The sequence below is a fragment of the Silurus aristotelis genome, assembly GCF_946808225.1.
Source record: "Silurus aristotelis genome assembly, chromosome: 10".
Taxonomy (NCBI): Eukaryota; Metazoa; Chordata; class Actinopteri; order Siluriformes; family Siluridae; genus Silurus; species Silurus aristotelis.
Genome location: NC_139583.1, coordinates 8,325,958 through 8,338,489, shown reverse-complemented (window position 1 = coordinate 8,338,489; position 12,532 = coordinate 8,325,958). Strand labels below are relative to the sequence as shown.

The 12,532-nt window shown below is 36.6% G+C and overlaps 1 protein-coding gene across 6 annotated transcripts in view; it reads left to right on the top strand.

Annotated features, from left to right (window-relative positions):
- The window catches only part of pclob (piccolo presynaptic cytomatrix protein b), a 77,904-nt gene that overhangs the window by 29,056 nt on the left and 36,316 nt on the right, over positions 1–12,532 (top strand). For all 6 annotated transcript variants that reach the window (XM_083551726.1, XM_083551730.1, XM_083551728.1 and 3 more), the window contains exon 17: positions 11,928–12,485. In XM_083551726.1, the coding sequence (XP_083407852.1) occupies positions 11,928–12,485 (558 nt within the window). The remainder of the gene's footprint in view (positions 1–11,927; positions 12,486–12,532) is intronic.

Genomic DNA, 12,532 nt, shown 5'->3' with positions numbered 1-12,532 from the left:
TTAATCTTGCATGTGCAAAAGTGGCCCCACTTTAACAAATCAGTCTGCTCATAATTCATATCAGTCTAAACCCAGCTAAACTAATCTAAAATCTTAACCCACATCCACCCAGTCTATGAGTCAAGCCATGCCACGCTAATGGTGAAGCAATGAACCTTTTAGTGACAACGTCCTTCCACATATGGCTGCTCCGCATATGTCTGGAGGCGCCATTTCGAAGGCCAATGTTTGCTTCTGAGATACAAATGTGATCTGCTGTACTCACCTCATCCAACACACTGCTGGCCAAAAATAGCAGCTGATTTAATCTACCCCACTTAGCATCCTCGTGTGGGCTTGGAGAAAGCTGTCATCAGTCTCAAGAGATTCTATGTATATGTGGATCTTTTCCTGTAATCCCAACATTATTTGCAATCCTTAATCCTATTAGTTATATGCAATTGTACATATGACATATTTGCATTCTTTAAACTATATTACACATTATACTAAACTTAATATTGGACACAGTGACATTCATTTTATTTCTGAGAAAGAAGTGCTGCAGAAAACAGTCAACAACAGAGTATTGTAGCTTGATAGGAAGCAATGTTACCACCCTGAAGTTCATTATCATTATGGCATGCCATGTACTGTTTTATTCCTCTTATAACACAGCAATAGGGTAAAAAGTATAAATATTATATAATAGCATTTATTCTTTTAGAACCTCGATTATATACTAGTTATAAAGCTATTCCATCAACACTCTCATTTTACTCTCCCCTGAAGTTAATAAGATATAACAACATATCTTATCATGTTATTAAGACTCATACTAGCATTCAACATACTAAGGCATAAGTGTTAAATATAAATACACTGACCAGCCCCACATGTACCTGTGAAGGACTTGTTTCCATAGTAGCGATTATGTATTAATCATGAACACAATTAATATGAATATTTGATTTACAGCTGGAACTATTATCAGAGCCATGCAGTTCTAAAAAGTACATTGAAATCAATTAGATTATTTAACAGCGATTTGTTCAAATTATTATTAACACTACCTTTTAGCAAAAAGCAAATATATTTCATACAGCATAGATAGATGAAGCCGTCCTTATGCAAGGAATCTTTTTGTTTTCAGGTGTCAATGTTTTCTCATGTTTGTGTGTTTGTGTGTTACTTCTTTGTGCCTAGTGCAGTAATATGATCATCACTGTATACTATGCAGTTGTAATAAGACGAGTGTTTGAAAAGAGCAGAAGGTGTATGCTGCTAATTCATCAATAATGAGTGTGCTTGATGGAAGAGACTTAGCACAGGTCAAGCTGGCTAGCTTAGTGCCATGGGCATGAACCCCATATCAGGAAGCTGATACAGGTAGGGAATATGTTAAAATGTTTCAACTAGCCAGTCATTTTTTTCTGTTTCATGTTTCCAATGTTTTGCTAGCAGTATGTATTGGTTTGAACTGATACATGGATGTGTAGTGATTGCAACTAGTTGTTACAAAAAGCATGAAGTGCAAGTGTAGACAAGTTGTACACGTGTGAGGAGTTCACTGCATGGAAAGTCTTATCGATGGCCATCAAGTATTAAAGAAACCAATGCCTTTCTCTTCTGCCAAAGACTGCTCTTAATGAATACACTTATTGTTGGCAACTTTTGGGATTGCGCGCAGTTACACAGATTCACAGAAAGTGTAGAGACCTTACTAGCTTTTAAAGCTGCATGTGATTCAGAAAGGACAGGCATATTCTTTTAATACAACGTTTTTAATCTGGAAATTAAGGCATAATTATGGTTAAGCAAGATCAGCCTGAGGCATTTGTCAATTTATTTTGAAAAAGTTTTTTTTTAAATGTGCTTATGCCTTACAAGGAACAGAATGTACATTATTATGTTTTATTCTAAGAAGCCTGCCTGTTCAACTGGGAATATGCTGTCCTGTTTTTGGTACATGCAAGGACTGTTGGGTTTGTATCTACAGTAAGTCAGAGCTGTGTATGGCTCACAATTGAATGCTGTTTACAAACAGTGCTCATCCAATGTGAAACTAGTGCTGGTGAAATGTTGACCTTATTAACTGCCAAGGGAACTCATTATTTTCATTACGGCTGTTTAAATCTCTTTATGAGCTAACTCATCAGGAGCCATTGGCTTGATTCTTATCACTGCAAATAATTCTACGTGTAGCACATTTCTACATACAAGTCAAGTCAAGTCAAGTCAAGTCAAGTTTATTTGTATAGCGCTTTTCACAACAGACATTGTCTCAAAGCAGCTTTACAGAAAAATGTCTACAGTACATATCTGCACAAGACCAGGGGGAAAAAAACAAACAATAAAAAGCTTTAGCCTGTTTTCATAAGCATCCATGCTGGAATGTGTTTAGTATATGGTTTATGCAACCCTAAATCCAAAAAGGTTGGGCAAAATGTACATCAAAACAGAATGCAATATTGTGCAAACCCAATAAATCCATATTCTATTCACAATAAAACAAACAAAAAACATATCAAATGTTACAGGAGTCTAGCTGATAAACACTTCTGTGTCTCCTTTGTTGTGTTTTTCGTTAAATGATCTGCCAAATGTTTTCAAATAGTGAAAGGTCTAGACTGTGGGCAGGCAAGTTCAGCACTTTCTTTTTTTTTTCTGTACAAAATTTTTTACATATTGCAGCCATCAAAATAAAAATTACCCTATCTTTTCCCTATTAAGGTACAGTTCTTTAGTTTAAACATTAAATATGTTTTCTATGTTGTATTGTGAATAAAATATGGGTTTATGGACTTTGCAAATCATTGCATTCTGCTTTTATTTATATTTTACCTTTGAACCTTTTTGGAATTGTACCTAAAGTTTGTTAATGTTTGCTTTTACATTCCATTGTTAGGACCACTGGAGACCACAGATATAAACATAACTCATAAATACAGAGTAATTGTTTATCATGGAAAAATATAGACCATGATGCATGCAATGTTGTCATGCATTTATTCACTTATTCATGTATAGTATCTTCTTTATCCTAATCAGTGTCACAGTAAAACCAGACTCTATTAAAGAACACTTTAGAAATCTGGCATAGCCAATACACTTTGTGGCAAATTTAAGTAAATCTGTTAAAGATTCATTTACTTCATTTATCACTAGTACTGCTTCATCCTGGTCAGGTCTTGGTGGATCAATGGCATTTCCCAGAATGCTAGTCACAAGGAATGCAGTAAACATACAAGTCAATCACAGGGTATTACACACAGACACATTTAGGGACAATATGAATGAGCTAATCCACTTAGTGTCTTGTTTTTGAAAGGTTGTATAAAACCCACTTAGACACATAGAGAAAATGAGAAACTCAGAGGAGCTCAAGACCGATAATTGAACCCTAGGCACTAACACAACCTGCTGTGCCTCTCTGCATCTCCAAGATCAGATTATTTTATTCCCTTATTTGACAGGATTTAATTTGCATGAGGAGGCAGAGTAGTTCCATCACTTGCAGGTTGTCTTCCTATTTTTATTTATATAACGCCCCTATATTATGCATGTTTTTGGGCCAACTCTCTGGTCACATGATAATTTTAGTTATGTTTATATAGATACAATTGCAATTAACAGACATATGCTGTGCTTGTTTCTTGCTTTGGGGGCAAAAATATATGTCAGAGTACTGTATTAGGCTTGTATTAGCATAAAAATATTGTATCTCAACAATATCATCCAATGTTTAGATTTTTTAATATATATATATGCATTTGCTTCTTCTAATTATGTAACGTTAGATGATGTCACAAAATCATCTTTTCTAACATACAGTGTACCGTATTTTCCAGACTATAAGCTTTCTTGGTCGGCTACTGTTTAGATACAAGCCGTTGTAACGCGTTGAGTCTGGGTAAAGGGAGAGCTTGCTAACTTGCAAACTGTTGCTAAGTTGCAACAGAAATCATATAAGCACAGACATGTGCTTTTTTTATTTTTCTTGGCAACAGCGTTAAGGGTTAGTCAAAGAAACTTAGAAATCAGCATCAGAATATAATAAGGACATACTCTTGCTCACAGATGGTCACCACTTCTCTCAGCCTGGCTTCCACTACTCTTTCCCATATCTTCATGGTGTGACTGATCAACTTTATTCCTGCAGGTCTGCACATCTCCCTTGTTTTTAAAGATCGGTACCAGCACACTCCTTCTCCATTCCTCAGGCATCCTCTCACCTTCCAAAACCCTGTTAAACAATCTTGTTAAAAACTCCACTGCCATCTCACCTAAACATCTCCATACTTCTACTGGTATGTCATCTGGTCCAACCGACTTTCCACTCTTCATCCTCTTAATAGCTGCTCTCACTTCCTCCCTACTAATCCTATCCACTTCCTGCTTCACCAACTCCACACCATCCAAACTTCTCTCACTCTCATTTTCTCAACACACTCTCCTCACTAGTCAGCACATTTCCATCTCCACCCTTTATTGCTCTAACTTGCAGCACATCCTTCCCAGCTCGGTCCCTCTGCCTGGCCAATCGGTACAAATAAAATGGATATATGTAATAGTAGTAATAATAATAATAATAATAATAATAATAATAATAATAATAATAATAATACATTTCTTTTTGCCTCTACTGTTAGAATAGTGGAAATGTGTTATCTCTAAAACCCCAGTTCTAACAACTCATCTTATTTCAGATTAGTAGGTCAAGACTCTATATTATCATTAGTTTGATTTATAGAGAAAGTGCTACTGTGTGGGCTGATGATAATATATTATATTAGTCAGCTACATCCGTTGCCAATTGCTGCCGCCAGGAAATCAATAAAGAACCAGGCAGAGTTTTGAAACAGCAAAGCTTCTGCAATTGCCTCTACAGTAGCAATGCAGACTTTATTCAATGCACTAATCAAATGATATTTACTACAAATCCACTTCAGTCCAGTTGTTCAAGTGTGATGATAAAAGAGCCCTAATGCACTGTAGGTAACATCTATAGGGAAAGTCTAAAAGATACAGAGATGTCAGAGAACAGTATGAAACAAAAATGCACTTTTAGGATGAGTTATGCTGCTTTCATAGCTCTCAAAGTCAGCTGTTGGTATGCATTCATATACACAGTCATTCAGAGAAGATTGAAGCACTAACAACATAAGAGGAAAAAGAAGGACCATAATTCTAATGACTATTACTATCATGAATTACTGCTGTGTGTGTGTGTGTGTGTGTGTGTGTGTGTGTGTGTGTGTGTGTGTGTGTGTGTGTGTGTCCTTCTTAAAAATTTAATAGCAGTATTCACAGAATAACATTTGAAAAAAATTTATTCAGGCATTTATAATATAATGCATAAGATCTATTATACTTTGTCAATGTCTCATAATAACTGTCTGTCTTTTCATTATTTAAACAAGTGAAAGAGGTATAAGAGGTGTCACACATGCAGGCAACACCATTTAAGAAGGTACCAGTACCACATCAATATGAACTTTTATGTAATGTACAGTACATTCGAGTATATCCGGGCCTCCATACAGTTTTTTACACTTAGATATGCTAACGTTGCATAATAACCAGTCGTTCAATATAAAGCTGCAATCCCATTAACATTTTGCCAGTTTCAATTACGAATTTTATTTCTGGTCTGCATCATTACAGTATTCCTGTCACTTTGAATATAATGCAAAACATCAGCTAAATCTATATTATTATAATTAGGAAAACCAGTTAATCGATTCTTTGCTGTTCACGTCTGTTTATAATCTTATGGGGAACTGAATTCCAATCTGACACTAGTCTTCTTAAATAGATTTTTTTCTTGGCTTAAAAATGTTTCTCATCATCAAGAGATATACGACTTTTTACGTAGCTTGCAACTTTAAGTATCTTGCATATTTTATTATACTGTATATTTTGCATAATAAAAAAACAATCTGTTTCTAATCAAGTCTTAAAGTTAGGTAAATACAACCTCCAAATACAACCAATATAAAGTATATTACCATGTGACATTATTCATATTAGACAAATAAAGGTGAAATGGAAAAGCCATGTGTGAAACCCTAAGTACACCTTAACTGCTCCCATGTGCTGTTAATTAAATGCACTTGATTAATTGAACATCAGCAAGTGTGACCACCTCTATTAAAGCTTTAGCATTTTGCTAGCCTGAAGCATTCATGTGTTTACACAACGCAAAGGAGGAAATACATCAGCAATGATCAGCAAATAGAAGCAACTGTTGCTGCCAATCAGTTTGCGAAGTCTTACAAGGCCATCATTTATCATATGATTTTACAGTCAGGAACATTATTCACAAGTGAAAACATTGATTCAGTTGCCAATCAGTCCAAGTGGACATCCAAGCAAGTGTGCAATGCTCAGAGAAATTGTAAAATACCCGAGTTGTGTCTCAGACACTATTTTTCTTAGTTTTCTAGTTAATGTTCATGACAGTACATTTAAAAAATGTCTGAAAAAGTATGGTTTGTTAGGAAGAGATGCCAAGAGAAAGTCTCTTTTCTAAGAAAAAAAAAACATGACAGCACATCTTAAGTCTGCAAAGTTGCAGCTGAACAAGCCACAAGAATTCTGGAACAATTCTCTTTGGACAAATGACACCATAGTAAAGAAGTTTGTACATAATGCACATAGACATTCATTTAGTTTTGGTGAAAAACACAAACAGGACCTGGGCAGCCACAGGACCTGGGCAACTTGCAGTTGTTGGCCGAATTGGCCGAAATTAGGTCATGCAACAGTTCAATAATTCGAAGCAGACCAACAAATCTACAACAAAAGAGACCAGTCAAAGTCCAGACCCCAAAATGACATTAAGAAAGCTGTGCATAATCAAATACCTACAAATCTCAATGAACTACAGCAAAAAAATTACTCCACAATTATTGTAGAGATTGACAGAACAAATAGAAAACATGATTATTTCATGTTATTGCAGCTAATGGTGTTACTTTCACAAGCTTTTTTAACACGTGGTTTCTTCATTTCAGTATTCATTTTCAATGTGTCATGTGTTTTGTTGTTCACCTAAAGTTATATTTACCTTATTCTAAGATCTGATGAGGACCAGATGATTTTTTTTCTATTATGTCTTGATACTAAAACTATAGATTCCAAAGAGGGTGTGCTTTCATTTCCACGACTGTATGCTCAAAAAAAAAATTATCTGCTGGGTGCCTCGTTTTACAATATCAACATATACTACATAGACAGACTTTTGGGGACTTGTCCAGCCAAATGCAGTGCTTCCCCAAATGCAGTGCTTTTACCACATAGTTCGAGGCATACATTATTTTTACTGTAGGATGTCTTAAGATGTGTTGGTATAAAATTTTCCCTTCACTTGAACTAGAAGACCCAAAACTGTTCCAGCTTGATAATGTCCAGTGCACAAAGCAAGCTTAATGAATATATGGTTTACAAAGGGTTTACAAAGTGAAAGATCTTGAGTGGTTTTTCTATAGAGCTCTGACCTCAATCCTACTGAACACTTTTGGAATGAAGATGCTTGACTGCACCGCCAGACTTCCTTATCCCACATCAGTGCCTACATTTACTAATAGCCTAGTGGCTAAATGAGCACAAATCTACGAAACCACACATCAAAATCCAGTGGAACTATTGATCTATAATTTACTAATGAGATTTACTGATGAGATTTACTGATTAGATTTACTGATGAGAAACTATTATTGCCAATATTCAATCTCCTAAAACCTAGCATAGTAGAAATGGGGCTCTCACAGTGTCATGGTGTCAATTTTTTTGTCAAATATTTACCAATTTAATTTTATTTACATATAGCCTATATTCTTTTATACGGCTATATGCCGTATCCAATAAATATTAGAGGCATCATTCCAAACAACTGGCTGGAAACAAATAGAACACAGGAAATACAGACTGGGATAATCATGCTACTTATCTTTAATACTAAGGATGTGAACAGCAGCTCTTCAGACGATAGACATTAATGACAGCATTGCACTGACTCATTGTTGTAGAAATGTTTTGTGTGTGTGTGTGTGTGTGTGTGTGTGTGTGTGTGTGTGTGTGTGTGTGTGTGTGTGTATGTCTGTCTGTCTGTCTGTGTGTCTGTGTAAGTTTCTGTGTGTACATTTTACAGGACCCTGCAATGTATACTCTTGTCCATTGTGTGTCCACACACAGGATTTAAACTAGTACTGACCGTGTCCTTATTTTCTCTTTGATACTGTTATCTCTGTAGCATTGTTTGTTTCCTTTATTTTAACCAAGGTAAATTCCAAAATAGTTAATTGTGTGGCTATGATTTGCTTGTAAGACATATCTGTACACTTATTTTTAGGTGTAAAGTAAATTAATATTTTTTCAGATAATTCAAGAAGGTGTGAAGAGTATTTCATTGATTTGGGTAGAAATGCAAAGCTATCAACTTAACATAAAACCTCTGAAACTAGGCAGAAGAAAAAAGTGGGATCCTATTCTACATTAGCTGATGTACTTTTTTGTATAGGTCTGCCAGTCTAATAAAAAATAATGAATAACAATTGTATTTTAATTATGGTTAATAATAATAATGGTTATTAATGTTGAACAAAAAAATCATATTCATATTATATATCCAATTATAAAGATAACAATAAATCGTTGCATTGGGTTTTATCTACAAATATTAATGTATTTTGATGAATAAAACCTAAAACTCATCGACTTTAGGATACGTATGTAACCCTGGTTCCCTGAGGGAATGAGACGCTGCGTCAACAACTGCGTAGTCCACGCTCTGAATCACCCTAGAGGCTGTTATACTCAGTGAAGTCGCCATTCCCCGCCATTGCACTTGTCTCAATAGAGCGTCTGCTCCCTTGTTTAAGTGGCCTGGGATATATGCTGCCCTTATGGAGAGCAGCTTTCCCTGGGTCCAGCAGCTTGTCTAGGAGGCGAGATCACAGACCCCCCTGGTGGTTGATGTAGGAACCACTGATGTGTTGTCCGTATAGACCTTGAGGTATAGATAGAAATGCTTAAATGCTTGAAGCATAGCCAGCACCTCAAGGCAATTGATATGCCATGTGTGATGGAGCCATGCCCAAAGACCTTGCGCGGAGTGGCCATTTATGACCGCTCCTCAGCCAGTGAGGGATGCATCTGTCGTAAGCATTACACGATGACCAGGAACTCCTTGCACGGGGCCTGAGACAGGAACTTGGGATCTCTCGACACATCTAAGGCATGCAGGACTCGCCATGTGACCTTGATTGTATAAAGTGGATTGCCCCTGCGAGAGAACCCTTGGGCTCTAAGCCACCATTGGAGGGCTTTCATGTGCAGGAGGCCAAGTTGAATCACATTGGACACTGCTGGCCTCAGAACCAGCAGTTTTAAAGCTGCTTCACAGTGAGTGACAGGCTTTTCCTCACTTTTTTTAGGGCCATATGGAACTGTGCCTGCATAATGGTCGAATCCCATACTATGCCTGATAGTAAGTTTTCAGTAATAGAGAAAGCACACTCTTTTTGGCGTTCAGCCTTAACCCCATCACCCTCATGTGGGCAAGAATGAAATCTCGATGCTGGACTGCCAGCTGCTCCGATTGAGCCAGTATCAACCAATTGTCGATATAATCTAGAATCCGCACTTCGTGAAGGTGCGGGGTGACAGGACAAGAAGAAACGGGAGGACCCGGTATTGGTAACCATTGGCCCAGAAAAGAAAACCTAAGGAACTTCCTGTGTTCCAAGACCAGAGCCTGCTTGGGCCCCACCAGGGTGGCGCACACCCCGGTGGTGGGTGAGACTTACAGGACCCATAAAGACACATCTGGCAGATTGCTGGATAGTTTGTTAAGGGCTAAGGGTTTGTTAAATCAATCTCTCAAAACTGACCTCTGGTGCGCCTAGAGTCGGAGCTATGCCGTGGTGCACCTCCAGGGGCCTCCTGAGAGGTGGCGAACCCTCAAAGTCTGGGAGATTGCAAATGTCAGGTTTAAAGCATAATGACACTATCATGAAAAAGGCAGAATTGTTTCACAGGAGAGGATAAAAATATTCCTGGGACACATGTGAACATACCCTTTTCTATGTTGCTGCCATTATAGTAAATTTGTACATACAGTGTAATCCTGATTAGCATCAGTGATTATTTCAGAAAACACAGGCCCCACTGATTACAAATTAATATCCTGATTGCTTTCCCTATCAAGATATGGTTACATGCCCCCCTTGATTACCCTTATCACCTTTCCCATTTTGATGATTGCCTTATTCACATTTAAAAAAAATAATAAATGAAATCACACAGTTGTATTTTAGCTAATGCATTATTTGATAAAAGGTAAAGCTCATAGGACTTTTCTATGGTTTTGTTTGGTATTCTTTTTACTCCTATAACAGCCTCCACTCTTTTGAGAAGTCTGGCCCCAAGATTCTAAGGATTTTTGTTAGTTAGATGATTTCATATGTAGGCAAGTTCAAGTTTATCCCAAAATGGTTCAGTGTGATTTAAGTGTAGGCTCTGTTCAGTGTTTATAGAGATTGCTTGTGCACAGGGGCATTGTCATACTGGAACAGGTTTTTAGACCTTGAGCATGAAGAGAGAGCAATGTTAGTGCTAGGATAAACAAAGACATTCTAAGTGCTTCCACCTTTGAGTCTATGTTCATAAAATGGAAGCATATGGTGAAATAGTCATGTGTATACATTTGCCCATGTAGTATATATTAAACACAGATATGGTTTATTATTTTTTTGGTATACTCTCCTAAAGTTGTGAATAATTAAGATGGTGTTCAGTGCTGTGGGAAATTATAAGCAATTGCTGGTTATGTCATTCTGACCATTTCTGAAAAATTGTATCTTGATGAGCACCAAGTTGTTAAATATAATTCTTTCTCTGTATTTTGCTAAATGAAACTGTAGAATTATTTTACTTTGTACATGATTCATTTTAAAACAGCTTTGCTGTTTTCTAATTTGAGCTTATTAGGAAATGTAACCCACTCACTTTCTTCTCTGTTCATTAGATAATGTCTTCGCTAAACTGAATTGTATTGATCCACTGCTGAACTATAGATAAATTATTGAGTACTCCATTACTTTCCAAAAATCGCTGTAATAATTAACTCGCTAATGGGCTCAAAGGTCGGACAGTGAACAGTGCACAGGACATGCTGCACTCCCCAAAATGGAATTTTAAACCTGTTTGTTACTGAAACTTGTTACTGGAGTGTCTAATTGAACCCCATAGAAGTGTGTGAAGCCAGCTTTTTTCAGCCATTTGATAGCATGATCATATCACATGACTACTACTCTTTATTTGTACTTTTTGGCATACTACCAACCCTTATTTACTATAAGTTTTAAACTAAGCACGAAAAAACCACCATGGTGCAAACCTCTGGCAAATAAAACCATCCATTTGGAAACCTAGCAAAAGTTCTGTTTGGTGTCCTGCAAATTTATTTCACCATAATTACTTTAAAACATTTACAAGAATATTTTGTTTCCATGCTCTATGGTGAGTTTGGTTTCACTAATAATAAATATATTTTTGCATAAAGTGTCCATATTTGTTCACGCCTAATTATTATGTTCATTAGAGTATTACATTTTTTTTAAAGTGTTCATTTAAGGTAAATTTTACCAGATAGAAATGTGTGATTAAGTTGCGATTAATCACGAGTTAACTCAACAATCATGCAATTAATCGTGATTAAATATTTTATTCGATTAACAGCCCCAATAAAAAGTAATAAAAAAATTTATTTTTGCACATACATACAGCATTGTATATACTTAATCTATAAGGGCTTTAATCACATCTGACTTCATTTTAAGGATAATTGATATTACAAAAAAAAAAAAGAAAAAAAATTTAATCTTAGAATGATGCTAATATATAAATAAGGCTAAAATGATGGCCCTTGTCTATTTATACAGGGAGAGTGGCTATGTTTGAAGTGCCAGACACAGAGAGCGCTATCTGGTAAATTGGAAGACATGGGAGAACTTCCTAGACCATTACCTACATCGGGTGCTGAGTCAGCAGTTTTACCCACAGCCCAAACAATCAAGGGTTCACAAGTTGTCCAGGGCTCTGAAACACCTGTTCCTGTTGTCCTTAAACCTACATCTGAGGAACAAATAGTGGTCTCAAAAGTACAACCTGTGGAATCTATTGCTGCTCCTCCTGCTTCAATACAATCAACAGAATCCACCACCAATAAAGCTGCTGACAAAACAGATGAGTTGAAATGTCCATCCCAAGAACTAACAGTAAAAGAGGAGAATTTGACTTCAGATGAACCTCTACAGATTGCAGAGATACCACCTAGCAGAGCTGTCATCAAAACACATGATTCAAAAAGTGAAATTGCACAACCAGTGGCGATGTCAGAAGATGAACCAACAAAGGCAATGGACCCACCAATCATATTGAAGCCCCCCTGTGTTAATTCATCAACAGAAATGAAGGAGACTTTTGGACTTACATCTATGGTAATGTACCCAAGCATTTTTACAGTGAAATCATTACAAAGGTTACC